The following is a 26,543-nucleotide window of genomic DNA, read 5'->3' as shown; positions in this document are numbered from 1 at the left end:
TTATGTGATTTTTAGATAAGGAGGAACAAGAAAGAGAACTCTATTGATAAAATAATTATATATTCTGTCCATTTCTGTTACATGATAAGATGAAAAAAAGAGTTTGTTCCCCCTTTTTGTTTGATTTTTGTCTTCTTAATATTGTAAACCTGAGCCCAAAATGATAATAATAATAATAACTGAACGGGAATGGAAAAGTAAGGGAAAAGAAAGATTTTTTTAAAAAACAATGATATTTTATAAAGAAAATTTTGTGAAAAGTTGTTGTTTTAGCAAATACGCCACAGACTACAATAAACCGCCTACATTGAAACAATACACAGATCAATACCCAAAATGGAGAGTCGAGGGGATTTCAACATGTTTGTAGGATTTGTCGTTCGTCTTTGCGATGCAGTTAACTTTTTTCCCCCCCAGAACAGTTGCTTTTGTTGGCTTGTGTGTGATATTGGATACGTTTTTGTAAAAAAGATCAAAAAATCTAAGTTTTTTTTTGTTCTTTCTTTTCTGGAGTTTGATCTCTTATGCAGAGATGACGGAATGAAGACTATAAAAAAGAAAAATAAGGAAGGTATGTACATATATACACACACAAAATTAAAACAAACCACAAAGCTGAATGGTCCCGAAGTCATTGCTGCAGTTACCCCCCTCCAAGACGTCCCTAAAGTTAATACAAAACAATTAATAAAACAAAAAGACTTCACAGCAAATGGAAAGATGGATCTGAAGCTACGGATATCTCCTGAAAGTGTCTAAGGCATCATTTAAAAATAACGCTTTCCAAAACAATGTGGAAATAGTCAGTTCACATATGGTAACCTTTGAGAAGAAGTCATATCTTGACTATGTCTCTTGCTGTCCAGCTAGACATGGATAAGCCCACCCCATGAACCGTGCATTTCTCTTGGTTGAGGGTAATTACAGGTCATATTTTAAGAAAGTGTGAATGTGTGTGTGTATACATGAGCTAAATTATATCACAGGTGCGTGTGTGCTTCCTTAATTATATCTATGTGTGTGTGTTTGAATGCAAACACACACACACATATGCTCAAATAAAGATGAATGGCATGTTACTCACCTTAATAGAGCACTCTGGTGTGTTCAATCTGTACACTACTACATACATCTTAATATAGCGATATAGTGTAAATTCAGGTCCTGAATTTACAACAGCGTATATGTGTCCCAACAGACTGGTTTATTTCTAAAACAGACCAACTTTAAAATTAAGTTTTTGTAATTTATAACTAAATCACCTTGGAAACCATTGCTGTATTAAGTGTTCGAGTCTCGCCTTCTTCTCATAATTGTGAAAGGCAGAAACAGGGCCCTAAATGCCCATTGCATTTTACTAGTCTGCTGCAGATCAAACTCGTGCGTATGCCAGTATATAAATAAGCATTATCTTGCAGTTCTCCAAAATATAACATAGATAAATATAGGTCTATCAATTGACACCAAAGACCAGTTGTCCAACTGCGGATTCATTAAAACAGAAAAGCAATGGGAATTTTTCCGAAGGAAAAACCAGAAAAGAGGGTGGGTCTTTGGACCTTCCAACCCAGTTGGAAAAAAGAGTGAGAGGCACCCCAGTCCATCTGTCCCAGCAGCTATTCAGTTAGACCTGTCTCACACTCTCAGAACCAACGAGCTAGTTACACATGCATACAAAGACACGGAGTTAGATTGCATAATAGTTAGGCACATTAAAAGCTACACATAGGCATCAACGGGACCACATATGCGAGTAGGCATACTGACTCATGCCAACAACACAGAACAGACATTTGCCATACAGTGTACTCTGATCCTATTTCCCCAGGGTTTATAGGGATTCACATTTTAAACTTGGCTATGAATTTGACAGATAACTTTATTACGTATCCGACTGATTTTGTAAACCAGTGTTTTTGAAACCTGGGCACTTTAAGAAGTGTGGACTTCAACTCCCAGAATTCCCCATTGGCTGGGAGTTGAAATCCGCACTTCTTAAAGTGCCCATGTTTGAAAAAACACTGGACTCATGACGGGTGGCAATGTACCACTTTGGTTGCAAAGGGAGAGCTGACTGAATGCATGCTTGCATTTAGCGTTATCTTCCAGGAGGTGTTCTGTTCACACATACTATTAATGTGAATGAAGTCTGTAAAACAGGATCCCCAGTTCTGAAGTCTGATCCCCTGCTTCTAATCTAAAGCAGCATAATTTAGTGAGAGGTATGGCACATGAGCCCAAAGATTTGGGTAATGGTTCTCTAAGCAGTCATTCAAAGAGGGGGTTGGTTCTGTGGAGGGCCATCTTAATCTGACTTTCCATTAGGTGAAATAATTCAACACACAGACTTGCATTCACACCTGAAAACTCTGAGCACGGTAGTATATGATAGAGGATTTAACTGGCAAGTAGGCAGCCACCTTTCTTCATAATGGTGATTCAATCCAGATTATAAACAGCTTTCCTTCTAAAGTCTGTTTTCAACACAATGGTTAATATTACAGGTGCATGATATCCAGGTGTCTTAGAATACATTTATTACATTGTAGTATTTTCTAATAACCCCGGGGTAATTTAAGACAGAATAGAGGGGGAGTGAAATCCCCCCTTCTTCTTCTTTAAAACATTTTTTTATGTAAAGTCCCCTTACTTTCACACCTATACACTTTATTCTGGCTTGTTTTCAATAGGTTTCATTGCCAATTACACATGATCCTTAAAACGGCGTCCCAAACACTTTTTGGAAGAGATTGCTGATTCTTTTGTGCCAAATTCATTCAGGTCTAGGGATCGGATCCATGTCCAGAGGGAAAGCCTGGCACCCAAAGAGATCTGTGATTTATGAAAGGATTCCTGCAGAGAAACTGTTTCAGTGGCTTTTTAAAAAGCTCTTCCTATACAGGGAAGGATAATTAACAAGGATAAGGTAAATGGTTTGGGGGTCTTCCAAACCAAAATTAGGGAGTAGCTTTTCTGCAATTCCAGCTGCAATGAATTAATTTTGCTCTAGGATGAAGGGGACAAAATGCATTTGCAAACATGCCATGTGCAAAGCCAGCAGCAGAGATAGAAAAGAACTACAAACTTGCCTATCGCTTGAAAGAAACTTTACCTGTGTGTTTATGTATTCATACCTATGTCGCCACCAGTTCATTTATATATATGAGCACTTATACACACCCACACTGAATATATGTAGCCTACATATATTCCTTATCACATATGTAGAACATGCAAGCGGGCACACATACACATGCCTTCACTGATTTTGCAAAGTCAGAATTAAAGATGGAAGCAGAAATAGCAAATGGAGAGTTTTGGAGTAGAGAATGTCAGAAACCACACACGAGAAAAGGGTGAGTTATGTAAACATATGCTTAGGGCAACAACAGTGGAAAACGTTTGGAATAGATTTGGAACTGCCACATTTCAAGGATGGGTTTCAAGATGGGAAGAGCAAAGTTTAACTGCAATAGAATTGGAGAAGGATAATCCATATGGAATAGCTGGCCAGAGGCCTCCAAATTTGGCAATTTTAAGGCTTGTGGATTTCAATTCCTAAACTCCTCAGCCAGCCATGCTTGGAGACCCATTCTCTAAGATTTCATTCTGCTCTCTTAACTACTGTGGAATCACAGCTTGCTAAAGGAAGGTGACTTTCCGTACATAAGAGGGTTTTCTGCAGGTCTTCCTTGCTAGTTCATCACCAGCTTTGATTTTGGATTTGAATGCTTTCATTTTTTCTTTTTTCATACTAATGAATGGAATCCTGCATTATCCATAGCTAAAATTTGGGGGGGCCTGTAGCGTCAGTCTTCTATCTATATAGGAAATGTTTGAGAGGTATCTAGGAAATGAAGTGTCTCAAGTGAAGTGGTCCAAAAAGGATTAGGGAACCAACCTTTCCCTGGGCTCTGTGTGTCAATTTAAGGCTCATTTTGAGAAGAACCAACTGCCTCATGCAGTTGCCTGCTCTCCAAGCAAGCTTCTCCAAGCAAGAGACTATGCAAAAGGAAAGACATCCAGTGAAAATGGAATTGCTTTTGACTTAGCTGGGTTATGTTTGATTACTGTTGAAAAATTCCTCAAACAAACCACATTCTGAGCTAGGAACGTCTTAATGTGTTATTTAAAAATGACTTAATGGGCACTTTGTTACCAAGCTTCAAAGTAGTTGTCCACAGGGTCTCTGTATGTTTTAATTGTCTCAGTTTTTCTCTGCCTAATCAACCTTATACTAAAAATAAGTAATTTCAGCCTCATCTCTGCTATGAGTTTATTTAGACAGCCAACACTGAAGTTCTGTAGAATTACCTACCCATCAAGAAAACTTGTCCAGAACAGTAATTCACGCTAAGTCTTCCTCCTTCTTCGCTACACTCCAAGAAAACTTCACAAAGGTAAGAAAACAACATGCATTGGAATTGCCCTACAAGATCCTAAAGAAACGGTATATTCTGTACAGACACATGTGCAAGCTGCTATGATTGTGCTAGCGTGATTGTTTTGTTGCTACATAGAAATTTCAAAATGATAATTCCGCAACACATCCACTGCTTATATTAAACAATAGCTGGTGGTGACCTGGAGATACTGCATTAAAAATACCGACACTCCTTACATTTCAATCTGGAAATGACCAATATTTAAGTCACCCCTAAAACAGTTTAAGACTGACTGTCCGTGTGTATAAAGAGAGGAATGAGCATGCTCCTTGAAATAACTGCATAGTTATACTGACGTTAAGGTTGCTGGCAGATCTGTATCGCGCCTTGTATGACCAAGATATGACAAATATCTCTTTTCACTAAATGTTATAAAGGGGCATAATAAATTACTGCAAAATACCTTTGAACAGTAGGAAGGGGCTTCATTTCCTACCACTGCAGACTACTCAGCAAGGGTTAGTCATGTTCCCTTTGATTGCTTTCTTCTTTCATAGTACATTCACTCTATACAGCCTAACTCAATAAGCAGCCTTCAAGCCATATTGAACTTCAGCATCTCGTAACCCCATGCAGTGTAGTCCAGACTTGGATATTCTGGGAAATACAGAGTGTTTGGAGAGCACCGGGTTGGGGAAGGTCACCTTAGGATACTCAACTAGAGAGTCTCCATATTGAGCAACTTTAAGACTTGTGGACTTGAACTCCCAGAATTCCCCAGCCAGCCATGCTTAAAGTTGCCAAGTTTGGAGACTCCTTATCTAGTAATAGAGGGAGGTTTCTTGTGGGGCACTCTGTTAAAGTACAGTGGTTCCTTTGGATAAACATACCGAAATCTGTTTTTTGTTTTGGGTGAAGCCCAATGGCATAGCATAATTAGCAATATGTTGGTTAATACGTGGAGTTAATGTATGTGTTTGTTTTGTGCAGTGTGCTTTGAGGTGCATATGGACTTGCAATCAAATGTGGATGGGCTTTGGGATATGTTCCTGCATCAGCTACATTTTGTAGGAGCACAAGAAGGTGGTCCAAGACCTCCTTTTTCTAGCTGGAAGTCAGAACTTATTTTCATGAAGGAAAACCAAGCAAGGGCTCACATTTTTCACAGGCAGCAAAATCCCGTGGCACAATCCACTCCCAAACTGGTGGCCTCAGGTCAGGAGAAGGCTGCCCTAAGGCAGCTTGCATAGAAAGAGCTGCTCTGTAGAGCTCATGATGCTCCGTCCATGAAAAAGGAACATGGAGGGAAGGCTACACAGGTGGAGATGGGTGGAGAGTAGGCACAACAGATTTTAAACCTGTGATGATAAGCACGCATATTTGGAATTAAAAGCCAACTCTGACATTTAGTTGATTCAAGGGGCAAAACACTTTATGGACTGTACCAATTTGGGAAGGGAATGTGAGATAGTGGATTGAAGAAGAAAAATTCCACAGGAAACTAGCATATGAGACGAGAGGAAGACTAACAACCTTGAAGAAAACAGCTTTCTTTCTTTCTTTCTTTCTTTCTTTCCTTCTCTTTCTTTCTCCTTCCTTCTTTCCTTTCCTTTTTTCTTTCTTCTGGGCTTCCTTTCCTTCCTTTCCCTCTTTTTATCCCTTCTTCCTTCCTTCCTTCCTTCCTTCCTTCCTTCTCTCCTTCCTTCCTCTGCCTGCCTGATGCAAACAAGCATTCCTTCTTTTCCATCTTGGAAAGTAGAAGTGTTAACATTTACCTCATTTGGGTGGATATAAAGACTGTCAACGCGCGCGCGCACACACACAAACACACACACACAAATGGGGTCTTACCAGCACTCAGGCTATCAGGAATGGTTCCTAATGGTGCCAACTTAGTTGTCATAATGTATGAAGCAGCACCTTCTAGATGATCTATTGGGACCTATCTACAAGAGGTGGAATCAATGGATCACTCCTCTACATTTGTGGCCATCATATTTTGCTGTGAAAAAAATAGAGGCTGCAGGCCTTCCTCTGTATCTCGGTTTATGAAAGAACAAATAGCCATCAAACTGTCAAGTTTAGTGAATTATCAGAAAACAAAGAGTTTTCCTAAACTATTTGTTGATTTCTGACATTAGAACCCCAAGAGGCCTGACCTACTTCTCAGTTACTCTGGAATTAATGGTAGCCTCGAAAATACCACACAATGTAGGGCCTCTAGAGAATTAATTGCTCCAACTAGGAGCAAATTAGCTGAAGGCAAAACCTATATTTCTTAATGTGCAAATAAGTTTAGAAAATCTTTTTTTTTTTTAGAAAACCCCAAAACATAAAGTTGTAAGTTGTTCCTGCACTTGTCATATTTCTGAAGTTGTATAATAGCCTGGAGCTACTTTTTTTGGTCCTTAAGAAACCAAACTGGATCTGAAGTTAGTCAGGTGGTTGGCCTTGGCATATACATTTTTACAACACTATTAAAGGCAGAGAGTCCAGTTTGAACTCAATTGGGTCTATTCAAGAGGGCAGAAGGCATCCAACCTTCCTGTGAGGTTCATAAGAATCTTCACACTTGGTGTTTGAAATAAGAAATAGTTTCATCCTAAAGTAATAGGAAGCCCAGGTCATAATTTCTTTTGGCAATCTAACAATCTCAATTACCCTAAATGCCAATTCCACCTCCTCCTCCCAGTCCTAATCTAACTTAGTTCACCCCATCCTTCTATTGGTGTTAACAAAAACATGCACACCGGGCCAACCTAAGTGAGTGACATCACATCTGGTTTGGATCTATATTAAAGGCTGGGTTTGGATTTGATTTCTATTTAATTTCTTACATTGTCAGATAGCAGTGAAACAAATTATTTCTTGGCCCCTAGGTGCAAAGGCTGGAACAAGGACTATACGGCCTTGTAGCACTATTCTGAACTAGCAAAAATTCAGAATTTTATACCACTATGTCCATAGTTTGACTGGGTTCGATATGACCACTGTCTCTGAACGCTTAAATATATGAGTCGCTAGCACTCTGGATAAGATTATAAGTCATGCGATCGCTATCCTGGGGACTTGGTCCTGAACTGCTGAAATTTCCATTCCTTCTATCACAATAAACCACATGGATGCAGTATTGCTTAACGGTACCAGGTTAAGATGGACAAGTAGTCATCTACCTTGTTTTCCCCAAAATAAGACATCCCCTGATAATAAGCCCAATCAGGCTTTTAAGTACATAGCAATAAGGCCCAGCACTTATTTCAAGATTCAAAAAAATATAAGTCAGGGTCTTATTTTCAGGGAAATACCGTATCTGCTAAACCTTGCCAATGGTGCTAAAGCTCGTTCTTTGGGGAAAACGGGACTGTGTCAGTGCACCCAAAGTTTCCCATAGTTGCATTCCACCTTGTGTATCATGGGAGCCATTGCTGAGAGTGCCTGGGAAATTGAGTCACAAGAGTTCTCAAGGATGATGGCATCCCTTGATATCCGAGGGACTGAGTTGGTCCCTTCTGTGTGACATCAGGCTTGGTTAGCCCGGGAGCTAATGCAGATTTCTACCAACGGAAGAAGTTGAGGCTGGTTATACTAGGGCAGCAAAATCTGCCCAGGGAGGAGGGTGTAGCAGCTGAATAGATCATGCCCTGAGAACTGACTTAATATTTTTTCCAGGTACCTACGAATGAAAACGTTGACATTTCTGAAAAGTCTGAATTTAAAACCAAAACCAAAACACCTTCTTGGAAACCATGTGCTATGTTGCCCTAAGGAATGCCAGCACACAGCTTTTCCCTTTTCATTTATGGGAAGAGGAAAGATCAGCATTAGTTGATATGGATAAACCTTTCTTTTCTGGGGATCTGAGAAATTTGCTACTGCTACGTGACGTCAAATGATAGGGGTGGGTGGGGGGGAATGTACCAGTTGTGGCCCTAAGCTAGTGCTTGATATACCAGTGTGAGTACGAAATAATTTTGCCTTTTTCTCCTACCTCTCTGTATTGTAAATGATGGCCTGACAAAGATGAATGCTTGATTCATGGCTATGCTCTCTCCCATGCCACGCAGGAAAAACAGACCATGAGCCATTCCTTCCCACAGGGTTAACCGCTGAGATGAAAGGGGGGAAATGTCTGTGGGGCAGGCAGGAATCACACAGTTTGGATCATGGTGCCGTGGGAAGGACAGCGTGACAACAAGGCCCCCGGATGAGGCCCAGAATACCTGAATATTCTGGGTGGTACCCTGGTGCCCAGCAAATGAGTAAAAATGGATGAAAATGGCTGAACAACAAACTTAGATTTGCTGACCCAATAAAGTTGTTTTTATCTATAGGTAGCTGGAACATGTGCTGTTATATCCACTGCATGTACAATTTTTAAATTATTATATTATTATTAATATTTTTTTTTGCTTTAATTTACAACCCAAGAGTTCCCCCAATGGAGGAGGCCAGTACTATACCAAGAACCACACAACAAATTATAATCATTATTTTCTTCTACATTACCCAAGAAAATCCAAGGAGCAAGACAGAGAAAGAGAACAGAAGAGGGGAGGGGGAGAGAAAGAGAGAGAAAGGGTGGGGGGGAGACAAAGAAGTATTAGTAATGCTTGGGATAAAATCTATAAAGATTGACCATCAAAAGGTGTCATGCTAATATGACAGACACCATTTGAAGCCTAGAGGTTGGCACATAAAAGTAACCTGATAAACCATAGGAAGAAAACACTTTCATTTGAGCAGATTCCTGCCTTGTACTTTATCAACTACAATCTGTGATTTTAAAATGGCTCAGTAAGCAAAGAACAGACCAACTCATTTCCCTTCTCTTGCCTTGCCTTGCTTAGTGATCTGGTGGTCTGCAGAACAATTCATTCTCAATATATAAAATGTTAATATTTCTCCCCGCATGTATTCCATACCAAGGTCCACTGGATTACCATCCAAGCCTCCTTGCTTTTCATATTATTCCTTTTCCCTCCCACTTCCTTGTCCTTCTTTGATCTCATGTTCTTTCCTTAACTTTTTAGCCCTCCCATCTGTCTTATCTCCACATCACATCTTCATAAGTAAAGTACTGTCCCCCTTTCCAACTATCCAAATTCCCAAATTCCTTGCTTCTTCCGATAACCAGCACACGTAACTCACCCTTCGAGCCTTGCTCTGGTATTTTACAGCTTTCTTGGTGTCAGAGACGGCTCTTTCCACATAATCCACAGAGTGCTCAACATTGTACTCGATGCGGTCAATCATTTCACCCTGAAACAAGGGGAAAAGGAGTCAAGGAAGGACCAGTATGTGCCCAGTTTTGGGTGAGTTGATATTCTCAACAAGTGTAGGAACAGCCTGCAAAACATTAGCTGAAGGACTCTAAGGCTAAAGACCAGTGTTCAAGCCATCCCTCAGCTTGACAGCCAACTGGGAATCTGAATCTACGGAAGGCCAATCCTTTCTGTAAGGTTTTATTTATTTATTTATTGAATAAATAATGTAATTTGTAGATCACTGTAATTTAGGGATGTCCCAAAGGTGCTCTTTCCAAAAGGAAATTGGGCTTTCTTGTTTTTTTCTTTGAAAATTTATTTATTTATTTGTTTGTTTGTTTATTAGATTTCTATGCCGCCCTTCTCGAGGCACCCTTAAAATGTTTCGTTTCACATTCATGAAGCTTCTTAGTTCTACCACCTTTGGGACTATCATGATCTGGATGATTGAGAATCTCCACAGACATTGTAATTCATGGTGTTCATCAATTTTGCTGGTTTAGTGGGCTTTTTTCATATATGTAATATTATATTATATATATATCTGTCATCTGCACCTCTATAACTGTCTGGTTTGGTGCTGCAACCCAACAGGATCGACACAGACTTCAGAGGATAATCAGAACTGCAGAAAAAACAATTGCTGCAAACCTGCCTTCCATTGAGGACCTGTATACTGCACAAGTCAAAAAGAGGGTGGGGAAAATATTTACTGACCCCTCACATCCTGGACACAAATTGTTTCAACTCCTACCCTCAAAACGTCACTACAGAGCACTGCACACCCAGACAACTAGACACAAGAACAGTTTTTTTCCGAACGCCATCACTCTACTAAACAAATAATTCCCTCAACACTGTCAGACTTTCTACTAAATCTGCACTTCTATTCTACTAGTTTTTCTCATCATTCCTATCACCCATTTCCTCCCATGTTGACTGTATGACTGTAACTTGTTGCTTATATCCTAATATTTTTATTAATATTGCTTCTTCATTGCTTATTTGACCCCTGTGACAATCATTAAGTGTTGTACCACATGATTCTTGACAAATGTATATTTTATTTTATGTACGCTGAGAGCATATGCACCAAGACAAATTCCTTGTGTGTCCAATCACACTTGGCCAATAAAAATTCTATTCTATTCTATTTGCGCCCAACAAGACACGGGGATTTTGTGCTCAAACATTTCTCTCTCCCACTCGCTGCCTCCCTCCTTCCCTCTCTCTTTACTAAGTTTTCTCTCTCTCCCTCCCTCTCTCTCTTTCCCTTTTTTCCTTCTCAGCACTGACTAGTTGCAGACCCCCCTCTCTCATCAAAGAATTGAGGGAAGGGGTTGTGTATATGTTTGAGTGTGCGGGGGAGAAAGAGGAGCATTGCTTCCAGGAAGGCTTGAATTCTGGAAAGCGATGTTGATGATTATGACTCCAAACCACAATCCCACAGTGCAATTTTTCAGCACCGGTTTTGGCTGACAGCAGCGGTGGAGGAGAGATGACTGCAGTCCCCAGTGACTCGGTTTTCATTCTTTCTCTCATCACGTGTGTGAGGAATCTGCAAATGAATGTTGTCCTGCCTATTTCTTAATAATCTTCCAATCTATTCTCTGTCATTCTGCCCACCAGAGGCATCTTATTCCGTCATCTATAATGCTTACTGCTCACTAGCTTACTGTGTGGTGTGTGTGTGTGTAGTTCTACAAACTGACAAATGCTTTGCAAATCTGCTAATAAAATCCCTTGCATACAGATAATAAAATTTTGGTCCTATAAGGATCAGGAATTTTTGCAAGCTTCCCCTGTTTAGAAGTGGCCACAGAAGAATGGTTGGTCAATGTATCAATCCCTCATGTACAGATTTGAAATACAGGCAGTCCTCAACTTACCATTTATTTAGCGACTGTTCAAAGTTATAATAACTGCACTGATTTATGACTGTTTTGCACATTTACAACTCTTGTAGCATCCCCATGGTCACGTGATCAAAACTAGTGTGCTTGGCAATTGGTATTTATTTATGACACTTGTACTGGGTCTTATAATCCACCATTTATAATCTTCTGATCGGCTTCAGACAATCAAAGTCAACAGGGGGAGCCAGATTTGCCTGACGATTGCATAATTTGTTGAAAACAACTGCAGTGATTCACTTGACAAATGTGGCAAAAATGTCATAAAATAAGGCACACCTCACATAACAATTGCCTTATTTAGCAACAAGAATTTTGGGTTCAATTGCAGTCATAAATCAAGGGTCACCTGTATGTATCTACACTCCTGCCACAGCCTAGCAAAAACATACCATTTAAAATATGAGAACGAATTAAATTGCAAAAAGACAAAGTAAAATAAAACAATAGCAAAGGAAAAATCCAAATCAACAAGAACAATATTTTAAAAGGATTAAAATGATTTTCAAAATGTAGTAGTAAATGTAGCCTGTTACTTACCATAAACTAATTTTTAAACTTAGCATTGAGTAACTTTAAAGAACCTTAGCTCTTTAAAACATAAAAATGTAAACATTATCATTTTGGATTTTGGCCTGCTGGAAACAAAAGTCATTGGTAGGTCACACTAATGAAAAAAACCCATCCACCATTTGCCCACACCTGCCTTCCAAGACGAGGCATTAGCCTTGGAAACAGATATCGGTGCAATGCAGGAGATACCTGGCTACAATATCGTGCAGGATTCTAAAGGAATAGTCTGGTATTAGGAGACCTGTATGAGCAAATAATTATTGGAGTGTTATCTGGTATAATCTCTTCTTCTTCCCACTCCCACCCACCCATCCCAATTTTCACCAGTCTTTGAACAAACTGAGAAGTCCAGGTGATCTTGAACGATAACCTGACATTGCCATCCAGATCTTTCTACTTTTGCCTTCCATACCTGACTCTCAACCAACATAGCCATGTCCACAAACATGTCATGGAGCTCCCGAATGCTGGTTTCCAGTTTGATGATCTCGTTATGCCGGGTTTCAATCTCGTTCAGGGCCTGCTTCGTCATTTGTGAGTCCATTTTGATCTGGAAAACAAAATCCACATGTGTCGTGTGTTGATTAGAACAGTGATTTTCAACCTTTTTTGAGCCGCGGCACATTTTTTACATTTACAAAACCATGGGGCACATTGAGGGGGGGGGGGCGGCTAAAAAAAGTTTGGACAAAAAAATTCTGTCTTCCTCCCTTTCGCTCTATTTCTCTGTCCCTCTTTCTCTCCCTTTTTTCTTTCGCTCTCCATCCCTCTTTCTTTCTCTCTTCCTTCTTTCCTCTTTTCTGCTCTTTCTCTCTCCCTCCCTACTTCCCTCTATGTCTTTCTCTCTCTCTCTTGCTCTCTCTTGCTTTCTCTCTCTTGCTCTCTCTTGCTTTCTTTCTCTCTTGTTCTCTCTCTCTCTCTTGCTTTCTTTCTCTCTTGCTTTCTTTCTCTCTCTCTCTTTCTTTCTTTCTCTCTTGTTTTCTTTCTCTCTCTCTCTTGCTCTTTCTTTCTCTTTCTCTTGTTTTCTTTCTCTCTCTGAGCTTCGCGGCACACCTGACCATGTCTCGCGGCACACTAGTGTGCCACGGCACACTGGTTGAAAAACACTGGATTAGAATACAAGAGAGAATCTAGAAATGAGTAACAATCCAACAATTGTTCCTGCCTACTCTCCTCTCTATCTGCCGTTCCTTTGGTTAGTCAATCAGAACAATGAAAGCTGAAATGGACACCAGTATGGATTGGGGGAGGAGGAGGAGGAGGATATTTCTGTTCCGCCCTCTTCCTTCTCCCACCTCACTCCAAATCCCCCTCGCTTCCTTGGATTCTGGCCACTGGATTCCAACTACCAAATTAGTTGGAGAAATGTGGTCAAAGAAAAGGTTTCTTTCCATCCCTCCAACACTAAAACCAGGGCTCATTCAAGGAGAATGAGTGAACAGAGCTGACAAGAAAAAGCACTTCTTGCACAGCATGTCATTTGCCTGTAGGAGTCATTACCACAAGATGTGGTGAAAGTCGCAAATTTAGGAGGCTTTCGAAGAAGACTGGGTAAAAGATCAGTCAATGCTGTTGGTCTTGGAGATTTAACCCTAGCCCTGTCTTAGGGACACAATGGCTCCGGATTGCAGGACGGGAAGAATGGGAGAGAACATGACTCCTTCTTCTGATTGTAAGGATCTTTGGTTGGCTAACAGAAGAAACAAAATACTGGGCTATGATGGGCTTTAACCTGATCCATTCTTACATCTTTCTTTCTTTCTTTCTTTCTTTCTTTCTTTCTTTCTTTCTTTCTTTCTTTCTTGGATTTGTATGCCTACCCCTCTCCATAGACTCGGGGCGGCTAACAACAGTAATAGAGAAAGCATAATCCAATATTAATAGAGTAATAGTAATAGAGAAAGCAACAATCCAATATTAAAACAGTTAAAAACCCTTATTATAAAACCAAACATACATACAGACATAACATGCATAAAATTGTAAAGGCCTAGTGGGAAAGGGTATCTCAGTTCCCCCATGCCTGGTGGCAGAGGTGGGTTTTAAGAAGCTTACGAAAGGTAAGGAGGGTGGGGGCAATTCTAATCTCTGGGGGGAGTTGGTTCCAGAGGGCCGGGGCCGCCACAGAGAAGGCTCTTCCCCTGGATCCCGCCAAGCGATATTGTTTATTTGACGGACCCGGAGAAGACCCACTCTGTGGGACCTAACTGGTCGCTGGGATTCGTGCAGCAGAAGGCGGTCCCTGAGATAATCTGGTCTGGTGCCATGAAGGGCTTTATACGTCATAACCAACACTTTGAATTGTGATCCTTATTCATAGTGTCAACACATTCTTTGAGAGCTTGCTACTGCAGCCACCTTTCAACCATGGGGAAATCCATCTTTAAAATGCTCAACAACTCTCTGCATGCATTTTACTACTAAACCCAAGGAAACCAACTGAGGCCCCAGATACATACATCGTCGGTGAAAATCGCCAACTTTCCACTCTCTAGCATGTCTTCTAACTCTTCATTGGTCGTTGTCCTGCCAGCTGCAAGAAGGAAAAACATCGCCATGAGGAACAACTGCATTGTGTGACATAGCACTGTCTCATATAGCTTCCGGGCTGATTCCCAAACTGCCTTGGCTTCATCTCTGGTTAAGGAAGAAATGCCTGAATTTGTCTTTCATCCTGCTTGTTTCTAAACCTTAAAATCCTCATCCTAAAAGGGAGCTTCCCATCAATAGTACACGGGGAAACTATGCTGCTATGAATTGGCAAGGGGACCAGATCTCATTTGCACCACCTTCTCCTAGTTTGTTCTGCCTCACTCGGAAGATTTTACAGGATGGACTCACTTTGTCCTTTTCAATTTATTCAATTTTTTCCGAACACCATCACTCTACTAAACAAATAATTCCCTCAACACTGTCAGACTTTCTACTAAATCTGCACTTCTATTCTACTAGTTTTTCTCATCATTCCTTTCACCCATTTCCTCCCATGTTGACTGTATGACTGTAACGTGTTGTTTATATCCTAAGATTTTTTATTAATATTGCTTCTTCATTGCTTATTTGACCCCTATGACAATCATTAAGTGTTGTACCATATGATTCTTGACAAATGTATATTTTATTTTATGTACGCTGAGAGCATATGCACCAAGACAAATTCCTTGTGTGTCCAATCACACTTGGCCAATAAAAATTCTATTCTATTCTATTCTATTCTATTCTATTCTATTGTCCTTTCCTTTAGATTCCACCAACTGCAGGGATTGGAAGGAGGCATTTTTGGATGCTGTCCACCTTCTTTGGAGCAGCATTTCTTCTGAGCTCTAGATAGATAGCACCTAATCTGCTGGGTTTCAAAAGACCATCAACATTGCAAACATTTCATTACCTAACAAGTAGGTAACATCTCAGTGCTGCTAGTCTGTGTAGAGTCTGATTCCTGTTTGTTTATTTTTATGTATTTATATTTCATGCTTCTAAAGTGCCCATCTTATTGATTCATTGATTGATTGATTTGATTTGTATGCCGCCCCTCTCCAAAGACTCGGGGCGGCTCATAGGATACAATATAAAAATAGTGAATACAAAACAAATCTAATTAATTATAAAAAAAACCTACATAAGCTAAAAAACCAGTATATTAAAATCAATCAAACAATTCAATCGCAGCCATACCATCACATTTATTGGCCAGGGGGTCTAGATCTAATTGCCCCAAGCCTGGTGGCATAAGTGAGTCTTGAGACTCTTGCGAAAGGCGAGGAGGGTGGGGGCAGTGCAAATCTCTGGAGGGGGCTGATTCCGGAAGGCTGGGGGCCCCACAGAGAAGGCTTTTTTCCTAGGCCCCACCAGGTGACATTGTCTGGTTGACGGGACCTCAAGGAGGCCGACTCTGTGGGATCTAACTGGCCACTGGGATTCATACATCTTCCTCAAAGGGGGCCTCACTCGCATTGATGGTGTCCATAGTTGGGTAGTGAAATGTCTGCAAGGAAAAAACCAAGCTCAGAGAGACCAAGGAAGCTACAGTTCAGCTCTGAGCTACAAATATTCTCTTCTATAAGTTTCAGTCTGCCCTTATATATGTGCTTGTTTGTTTGTTTGTTCACGTCAAAAGCAGAAACATTCGTGTGTTGCTCTCATCCTTCTTACAACTAATGTCACAAAGGTTTCCCCCTTCCCTTCCAATCTTCATTATCCATCTCTTCTGGGGGAATGAATTTGATATTTTACCATCTAAGAAGAAAATGAGGGATGTGCTTGTTGTTGTTTTTTTAAGACATATCATTAGGGCCCTCTCCCACTCCCCCCCTTTTTTAGCCAAACATTTAGAAAGATAAACAGACATACTTATCTCCAGCTGTCTCTGGATACGATCTTTGCATCGATCTCGATATTTAGACTGAGTTGTGTTGTATTCTGTCATCACCTCCACAAACTTGCGAGATAGAGTTGAATGCTAGGGAAGAAAATGAGATGGTTACATAGAGATAGATAGATAGATAGATAGATAGATAGATAGATGGATGGATGGATGGATGGATGGATGGATGGATGGATGGATGGATGGATGGAGATAGATAATAATAATAATAATAATAATAATAATAATAATAATAATAATAATAATGTGCCACCAGGGTCTGTTCTGGGTCCTATTCTTTTTAATATGTTTGTGAGTGAAATAGGGGGAGGTTTGGTAGGGAAGGTTTGCCTATTTGCTGATGACTCTAAAGTGTGCAATAGGGTTGATATTCCTGGAGGGGTCTGTAATATGGTAAATGATTTAGCTTTACTAGATAAATGGTCAAAGCAATGGAAACTGCAGTTTAATGTTTCCAAATGTAAAATAATGCACTTGGGGAAAAGGAATCCTCAATCTGAGTATTGCATTGGCAGTTCTGTGTTAGCAAAAACTTCAGAAGAGAAGGATTTAGGGGTAGTGATTTCTGACAGTCTCAAAATGGGTGAGCAGTATGGTCGGGCAGTAGGAAAAGCAAGTAGGATGCTTGGCTGCATAGCTAGAGGTATAACAAGCAGGAACATGGAGATTGTGATCCCCTTATATAGAGCGCTGGTGAGACCACATTTGGAATACTGTGTTCAGTTCTGGAGACCTCACCTACAAAAAGATATTGACAAAATTGAACGGGTCCAAAGACGGGCTACAAAATTGGTGGAAGGTCTTAAGCATAAAACGTATCAGGAAAGACTTAATGAACTCAATCTGTATAGTCTGGAGGACAGAAGGAAAAGGGGGGACATGATCGAAACATTTAAATGTGTTAAAGGGTTAAATAAGGTTCAGGAGGGAAGTGTTTTTAATAGGAAAGTGAACACAAGAACAAGGGGACACAATCTGAAGTTAGTTGGGGGAAAGATCAAAGGCAACATGAGAAAATATTATTTCACTGAAAGAGTAGTAGATCCTTGGAACAAACTTCCAGCAGACGTGGTTGGTAAATCCACAGTAACTGAATTTAAACATGCCTGGGATAAACATATATCCATCCTAATATAAAATACAGAAAATAGTATAAGGGCAGACTAGATGGACCATGAGGTCTTTTTCTGCTGTCAGTCTTCTATGTTTCTATGTTTATAATAATAATAATAATAATAATAATAATAATAATAATAATAATAATAATTTTATTAGATTTGTATGCCGCCCCTCTCTGAGGACTTGGAGCGGCTCACAACAGCAACAATAATACAATATAATACAAATCCAATATTAAAAAAACTAAATTAAAACCCATTACAGTACTACTAAAAAGCAATCAATTCTACACAATCACACCACTCTCAAATTCTAAAGTCAGAAGAGTTGGGGAGAGAGTTAATCTCCCCGTGCCTGGCGGCATAAATGGGTCTTCAACATCTTGTGGAAGGCAAGGAGGGTGGGGGCAATTCGACTCTATGTGGGGAGTTGATTCCAGAGAGCCAGGGCCACCACAGAGAAGGCTCTTCCCCTAGATTTAGTCAACGGGACCTGGAGAAGGCCAACTCTGTGGGACCTAATTGGCCTTAATGTGTCCAAGCATGACAGCAAGATATGTTTTAGACTCTTTCGGCAAGCAAGGTGGGTGGGGGCAGTGTGAATCTCCAGGGGGAGCTGATTCCAGAGGGCTGGGCCCCCCACAGAGAAGGCTCTTCCCCTAGGTCGATGGGACGCTAACTCTGTGGGACCCCACCGGTCACTGGGATTTGTGTGGCAGAAGGCGGTCTCGGAGATAGTCTGGTCCTAGGGTTTTATAGGTCATAACCAACACTTTGAACTATGTCCGGAAACCGATCGGCAGCCAATGCAGTCCGCGGAGTGATGACGAAATAGGGGCATGCCTTGGAAGGCCCATAACCACTCGTGCGGCTGCATTTTGGACGATTTGAAGTTTCCGAACACTCTTCAAAGGTGTAGAGAGCATTGCAGTAGTCGAACCTCGAGGTGATAAGGGCATGAGTGACCATGAGCAAAGACTCCCTGTCCAAATAGGGCCGCAACTAATGTACCAGGTGAACCTGGGCAAATGCCCCCCTCACCATAGCCGAAAGATGGCGGTCTAAAGTCAGCTGTGGATTGAGGAGGACGCCCAAGTTGCAGACCATCTCTGAGGAGTCAATAATTTCCCCCCCAGGGGTAATGGATGAACAGATGGACGTGTCCTTGGGAGGCAGTACCCACAGCCACTCCATTTTGTCTGGATTGAGCTTGAGCCTGTTGGCACCCATCCAGACCTTGACAGCCTCCAGACACCGGCACATCACTTCCACTGCTTCACTGAGTGGACACAGGATGGAGATGTACAGTTGAGTGTCATCAGTGTACTGGTGGTAACTCATCCCGTGCCCTTGGATGATCTCTTCCAGCGGTTTCATGTAGATATTAAACAGCAGGAGGGAGAGGACTGACCCCTGAGGAACCCCACAAGGTAGGGACCTAGGAGTCGACCTCTGACCCCCTGCTAATACCGACTGCGACCGACCAGAGAGGTAGGAGGAGAACCACCGTAGAACGGTGCCCCCCACTCCCAGCCCCTCCAGTCGGTGCAGAAGGATACCATGATAGATGGTATCGAAAGCCGCTGAGAGATCAAGAAGCACCAGGATAAAGGATAAACCCCTGTCTCGGTCCTGCCAGAGATCATCCATCAATTCGACCAAAGCAGTTTCCGTACTGTAACCGGGCCTGAGTCCTGACTGCCGAGGGCCTAGATATTCGGCTTCTTCCAAGGACTGCTGGAGTTGGAGCGACACCACCTTCTTACCAACCTTCCCCATAAAGGGAAGGTTGGAGACAGGACGATAGTTGTTAAATATGGCCGGGTCCAGAAAAGGCTTCTTGAGGAGGGGGCACACAAGTGCCTCCTTGTACAGAGCCGGAAAGGACCCCTCCCTCAAAGAAGCGTTGGTAATCTCCTGGACCCAGCTCCATGTCACCTCCCTGCTGGCCGAGACCAGCCAGGAGGGACATGGATCCAACAAGCAGGTGGCGGAACTCACAGCTCCAATGGCCTTATCCACTTCATCAGGTGTCACCAGGTCAAACTCACTCCAAACAGATGGACTAAGACAGGCCCCTGTCACCTCGACTGATTCGTTGTCAGTCGACTCTGCATTCCAATTGGAGTCAAGACCAGTCCGGATCTGAGTGCTCCCCAACTGCAAGTGCTCCCCAACTGCCCCCTAGTTAAGGAGGGAGCGAGTCACCCTAAACAGGGCAGCCGGTGGGATTCCGCAGATGCAATCATGCCGATATTGTATGCACGTCTTGTCGACCTGATCGACACTTTGTAAATCTTAATATGAGCTTTTATAAGTGTTTGGTCAGATTCGGATCTAGTTTTCCTCTAACACTTCTCTAGACTTGTGGTAATAGGCCACAACACACAGTTGTAGTTGATTGATGGAGAGTGCAAGCTCCTGCATGAGGCAATCTATGTTATGATTGGTTGCTGAGTGAGAGGGGGAGTTTCCCTTTTTCCCGCCTTTTTTCTTTGGCGTGCTCTGTATGCCGTTCTGTGATTTACTTCATGATCTTAGTCTGTACCTAACTACATTCTCTGCTGTAAATATAAGTGCTAAATATATGTTTTTATATAAAACCAAACATTTGTGTCAGCATCTCCGACTTCATTTGAATGTCAACTGCGCAAATTCTCTGACATAAAGAGATTGGCTAAAACAGCTAATTTGGATCTGTTGTTGCCGAGGATCCTAATAACATGACTACATTTTAATTATTAATAATGCAGCTGATAAACCGCATCGTAACTTGGGATTTGCATGCTGAAAAACCCCCCGTTGTTTCTCAAAGGCAGCTGCTGTTTTAGATAAGACATTCTCTAAAGTGTGGAACAGCACTGTGCACCTTTAAAGAATATGCCCTGGGAGCATTATTCAAAATCAAGGAAATTTAGAATAGTAAAATAATCAGATGGAAAAATATATAAATCTTTATTGACTGAGAAAAGTCATTTGTCAAGGGCAAATAACCAGGAGCATTTATTAAGTTCCATCCACAGAAGGGTTTATGACTGCTACCTCTACACAAGGATCTGGTCAACTAAAGGTCAAAATTAAATTGGCAGTAGAATTCACAGGGACCAGTCTCTTGTGACAACGCAATGACTCCAAACTAAAGACATGTTTAACTCTGTCTTCCAGCTCTGCTTGCTCTTCTCCTACATCATTTACCGCCTCGAGTCTACGGAAAGGGGCGGCATACAAATCTAATAAATAAATAAAATAAATAAATCATCAGCTTCAAGAATTAATTCTGGCTGTTTATTGGGTGGAAGCTCTAATCGGGTCATGAGTTGAATAGGAAAAGATGGCAAAGGAATGTCACACCAGTCCTTTCTAACATAGGATACCCAACTTATGTTGGCTAGAGGATCACATTTGATTCACCCAGCATGGCAAGAGCCATACATAGCAGGCTAGCTATGGATTTAAGGATTGTAAAGGGTCAGGGACACTCTTTTTACAGTATGGGCATCCTTGTGGATTTTAACTGCCAAAATATGTCTGAAGTGGGTAGGGGGAGTCCTGCTTGAGTGGGGGGCTGGACTAGATAACCTATAAGGTCCCTTCTAACTCTAGTAATCTATATCTGTATCTAATTCTTAAGATAGCATAGCTACCTGGGGAATTCTGGGAGTTGAAGTCCACAGTACTTAAAGTTGCCAAGGATGGATATCTCTGCTTTATACTATACAGTGTTCCCTCACTTTTCGCGGGGGATGCGTTCCGAGACCACCCGCGAAAGTCGAATTTCCGCGAAGTAGAGATGTGGAAGTAAATACACTATTTTTGGCTATGAACAGTATCACAAGCCTTCCCTTAACACTTTGAACCCCCAAATTGCAATTTTCCATTCCCTTAGCAACCATTCAGATTATTACTCACCATGTTTATTTATTAAAGTTTATTTTAAAAAATATTTATTAAAGGCAGACAAAAGTTTGGCGATGACATATGACGCCATTGGGTGGGAAAAACCATGGTATAGGGAAAAAAACTGCGAAGTATTTTTTAATTAATATTTTTGAAAAACCGTGGTATAGACTTTTCGCGAAGTTCGAACCCGCGAAAATCGAGGGAACACTGTACTTCTATTTTCTCTATTGTGCAATCACTATCTCATTTCAATCTTTAAAAAAAAATTCGGTCCCATTTGGAAGTTGTTTCAAAAGAAAAATAAAAGCACACATAATTGCTAAATTCCAGTTAAGAAACTAGCACAAGCAAGATTATGGGAAAAGCAAAAAAAACATTGGAAAATGAAGGAAACAACACAAAGGGAAGAAGTAGCTATTGGATGAGATCCAAGGCAGAATACCTGTGTTTTCCGGATTCTCAAGTCAGCAGAGGATCGGTTCTGCACTTCTTCCTGCTCAATTCCCTGCTCAATCGCTGGAGAAAGAAAATAGGTGAAGAATCATAGCTGCAGTATAGAAATGAAAAACCAGTGAATTAGTGCAACGGACATCTGAATTGTTGTCCTTAATGGTGAGCTGGTGAGCTACAAATGAAGTCACTCAAACTAGATATCAGCCCCACTAATACACAGGGACTGCAACACTGGGGGGCGAGGGGGATCTTGTGAAACAGTTAGAAGAGATGCTAGCTAGAGAATAGTCAGATAACATAGATTGTGTTCTGTCTGGGTTTCCCCCAGACGTCAACACCAACTAAAAAGAGTATCCAGACACGCTGGTAAAAAGCAAAGTCATTTTATGTCTTTGAAAACAAACACAGATAACAAAAACTGTTCTTACAAACTGGAATGCTATGAAGCTTCACAGAAGAGTCACGACGGCCAGACAATACAACAGGCTTCTTGCTGGCACACACACCACTGTAGATAATAAAACCCACGCCTCCCCCAAGTTTTCAGCCTTCGAGGCCACAAGCCAGAATCAGAGATGCCAAGGATCGAAGCAAGAACACAGTACTCCCAAAAGATAACTCTCCACAATACAGGAAGGGCGGGCCTGCCTTTTCAACCTTTCTGAGGAGATCCACACCCAAACCCAGCTGTTGCCTATTAGGGATGGAAATACCTGGCTAATTGTCCCCTTCTTTGTGCTGCCCTTCTCTGCCTCATATCTATGATGGCTTGTGCGTTCTCATCTAATGACTCCAGGCTACTCGCTGGGGAGAGCTCCCCCCCGGGGGTCTCAGGCTGTTCTCCCTCCTCCTCGTCCTGACATTCCTCTTCCCCGTCTGCCTGGTCCTCCTCCTCCTCCTGTTCCTCGTCCTCCCCCTCTGAGCATGGAGCCGGCAGAGTTCCAGCCGTTCCCTGAGGAGCCTCAGACTGAATCACAACAGATTGTAACTGAAAAATGGACAGATTTTGTTAATGAAACTTTACAGTATAGTAAAATTAGTTTATCTGGTTGTTTTCTGTCTGGTCTGCCTGGTAAGACTGACATCAATTAGCAAGTCTGAAAGTACGATTCCCCCATGGTTTTCTTTACAACCTGAAAAGCTAGGGAAGGTTTCTTCTTTTGCCCTACCTATTATGCAGCTGAGGGCTATGCTGTCCCTTATCTGACCATTTGTTAGGCAGCATCTTCTTCCCCTGTCTCCCAAGGTCTTTTCCACCTTGCAGTACACCATGTAATCAACTCCATATGATGTCCAAAACTACTTTTATTGAGTTTGTCTAGAATAACAGAACCTTGCAAGTTTGATTGTATTCCTCTTTATAGTTCATTGAATTGGAGAAGTATCTTGCGTGAGTTACTTCTGGATGTTATCTGGATGTTTTAAATCTAAAAAGGCTTTAGCCTGCTTTGCTTAGGTAACAGAGTCTGCATATCTCTGTCAAGGTCATCTTCCTTACTGTGCACACTAGGGCATCTTCCTGCAGTTTACTGTGTTTCCACCTATCTGATCCCTTCATGAACAGAGGCATGAAATTTTCTAGGTCAAGACAGAAACAAACAATTAGAACCATGGTTAACTTCCAACTAAGAATATTTATTGCTCAAGGCTATATACAAGAATCTAGTCAACTAATGGTCAGCACTAAGTTAGCAATAGATAAGAAGCCATTGAATTTGGGTGAAGGGAATGGACTTGAAGAGTTTGTGGGCACATTAGGATTCTGGGCTGCATCCTCTCTTGACTCCACCTCTGCCTCTCCTTCTCCTACATTACCTGAGGGTCAATCATCCTTTGCTGCGATAATATAACTGAAACTTTGCAAACTATCAGTATGTTGCAGCAATTAGAATTAATTAATTAACATTTATTAAATAATTTATTAAACTTGCTCTTAAATTTATTTTAAACTTTGTCATTAAACTTGTCCCAAGGATGCTCTCAACCATCAAAGAAATTGCAAACAAATCTTTAAAACATAAAACATAAAATGTAAAGATAAAGGGTGCAGGATCTTTCTCTTCCTTGCCAAAGGCCTGGATGAAAGATGCTGGACTTTGACCATAAAAAATTCACATTCAAATGCAAATAAGCTTTGGACTGACTTTGGAACAGTCATCACATTTCAGAACAACCTTCCACAATTGTTGTGGGAATAAAAATCAGAGGAAAGAGTTATCCTGAGCTCTTGGAGGAAAAGCAATATAGAAACCTAACAAACTAATTAATTGGACAAGTATGTGTGTGAGAGAAAGTAAAATGTGTACAGGCAGTACTTTTGATTACAATGGCAATACAGACTAGAATTTCCATCATTAAGTGAAGCAATTGTAAAACACATCACATGCCCACTTCAGTTAGCGACAGCAATCCCAACAGTCCAATTGCTGTCACAACCCCGGGACTGCATGGGAGTAGGTAGGTATGGCAAGCAGGCTGGCAGAAAACTATAAATGAGCATGGAGGTGACATAGGCAGGTGTTCTGGGCAGGTGTGTAGGAACTGCAGGCAGGTGCTCGGGGGCACAGACAGGTGAGTGGCTGCTGCAAGTGCCACAGGCAAGTGCTGTGGAGTGCAAATGGGTACATGGTGCTATGGGCAGATGCTATGAAGTGTGGACAGGTATGCAGGTGCCCCAGGGAAGCCCTGTGGAGCACAGGTGGGTGAGTACGAGAAGGTTGAATTCAGCTCCTTTGACTTTACTAACAGATCAGTGTAGGGTTTTTTTCCACAATAATTCAAAATAGGAATAAAAGTGGCTGACTTTAAAAGGTGATTTTAAGACTCACCTTTATGTTGTTCAATCATGCATTTCACTGAAAGCTCAACAAAGATACATTTTACGCTAACAAACAGAAAACAAGAAGCAGCTGCCTCTTCAGCCCTTACCTTTTAATTTGGAGCGCACCTTGTTGGCCGTCTTCTTGATGTCAGCTGTGAGGTCCTCCAACTCCTGCTTAGTTTCTGCAAGATGAATAATAATAATAAGAGGACGCCGAAGCTTAAAAACCAAAGAAAACTATGCTGGGTCAGGTCAAGAATAACTCTAATCCAGCAATCTGCACTCCACAGGGATCAATCAGGTGCAATCAACTCACAAACCTAATACAGAGAGGCACCCTTGACCCTCCCCAAAAGTTGGTATTTAAGGTATGCTGCCTATGGTGCTGGAGGTAATAAGCAGGCATCAAGACAAGTGCCTTCTAAAATAACCTCCTTTTAAAAGCAACTGCATTGGTGACCATTGTTATATTTCATGGCAGACCCAATAGGTAGTCTTTGGCTAATGATGGTCATTGGGATCAGAATTTCCACTGCTAACACACTATAAACTCCAAATTCATGTAATGGCATCATTATGTGAGAGCAATCCTACCAGTCCCAACTGCCTGTTAAGTAAGGTTTGCAGGTTGTTAAATGAGGGCCTCCTAGCAGCTTCTAGATTCCAATAATCAAAGTCAATGAGAAAGTTGGCAGAAACACGCAAGTTTCAGGCCACTCACAACGAGACCCATGGGCAGATAAGTGGTAGGGGAGCACAGGGATATGCAAGGGGCTGTTGCAACAAAGCACAAGGACAAGGCTTGGGGTGGGTGGGGAGACTTACCAGAGTGATTTGTAATCTTCCTGCTAGCTCCCCCATTGCTTTGCTTGTGGTACGGTCACTAATATTGTTTGCGTGACCCTGGTATTCTGTAATTGTCAGTAGTGTAACTGGGTGCTAAGCATCTGGTTCATGATTGTATGACTGCTGGGTTGCTAGCACAGCTAGAACTTTGAGAAGAATGTGTGACGGTTCAGAGAGGGCCAATAAATAATTGTAGGTCAGGGTTGAAATGAGAGATCCTTGAGGCTCTCCGAGTTTGCTTGTTTTCTTGAAGATGTTTCATCACCCCAACTAGCCCTGATGATGCTACCTAATTAGGGTAATGAAATGTCTGCAAGAAAATAAGCAAACTCAGAGAGCATCAAGGATCTCTCATTTTAATCCCGAACTAGAACTATTCTCCTTTGTTAGTTCTTAGGTCTGCCTTTTTTACAAATTCTAAATTTGCAGCCTGAAATCACTGTGAGTGACACCATTGCTAGCCTTGTGAAAAGAGGAGAAAAAGCTTTCTACACCACCACCACCCAGTAAAACCGCTCCGGGTCTTCGGAGAGGGGCGGCATACAAGTCTAATAAATAACAACAACAATAATAAGAATGCAGCTGCGAGAGCAATCATGGGCTTCCCTAGGTATGCCCATGTTACACCAACACTCCGCAGTCTGCATCGGTTGCCGATCAGTTTCTGGTCACAATTCAAAGTGTTGGTTATGACCTATAAAGCCCTTCATGGCATCGGGCCAGAATATCTCCGGGACTGCCTTCTGCCGCACGAATCCCAGCGACCGATTAGGTCCCACAGAGTTGGCCTTCTCCGGGTCCCGTCAACTAAACAATGCTGTTTGGTAGGACCCAGGGGAAGAGCCTTCTCTGTGGTGGCCCCGACCCTCTGGAACCAGCTCCCCCC

General features: G+C 41.6%; 1 protein-coding gene across 2 annotated transcripts in view; it reads right to left on the bottom strand.

Moving 5' to 3' along the window:
• Window positions 1-389: 389 nt before the first annotated feature.
• The window catches only part of STX1B (syntaxin 1B), an 89,232-nt gene continuing 63,078 nt past the window's right edge, over window positions 390-26,543 (bottom strand). Inside the window, exons 4-10 of one of the 2 annotated variants that reach the window (XM_070729693.1) lie at window positions 24,919-24,993; window positions 21,980-22,053; window positions 16,486-16,594; window positions 14,595-14,668; window positions 12,548-12,685; window positions 9,534-9,644; window positions 390-547 (exon numbers count right to left, since the gene is read on the bottom strand). In XM_070729693.1, the coding sequence (XP_070585794.1) occupies window positions 482-547; window positions 9,534-9,644; window positions 12,548-12,685; window positions 14,595-14,668; window positions 16,486-16,594; window positions 21,980-22,053; window positions 24,919-24,993 (647 nt within the window). In that variant the 3' untranslated portion in view covers window positions 390-481. Of the gene's footprint in view, window positions 548-8,794; window positions 8,883-9,533; window positions 9,645-12,547; window positions 12,686-14,594; window positions 14,669-16,485; window positions 16,595-21,979; window positions 22,054-24,918; window positions 24,994-26,543 lie in introns of those variants that run through there. The other variant, XM_070729692.1, reaches the window with a different exon arrangement.

This window comes from Erythrolamprus reginae, chromosome Z (genome assembly GCF_031021105.1).
Source record: "Erythrolamprus reginae isolate rEryReg1 chromosome Z, rEryReg1.hap1, whole genome shotgun sequence".
Lineage (NCBI taxonomy): Eukaryota > Metazoa > Chordata > Lepidosauria > Squamata > Dipsadidae > Erythrolamprus > Erythrolamprus reginae.
Note: the sequence above shows the minus strand (reverse complement) of the source record. Positions and strands in the feature narration are given on the sequence as shown.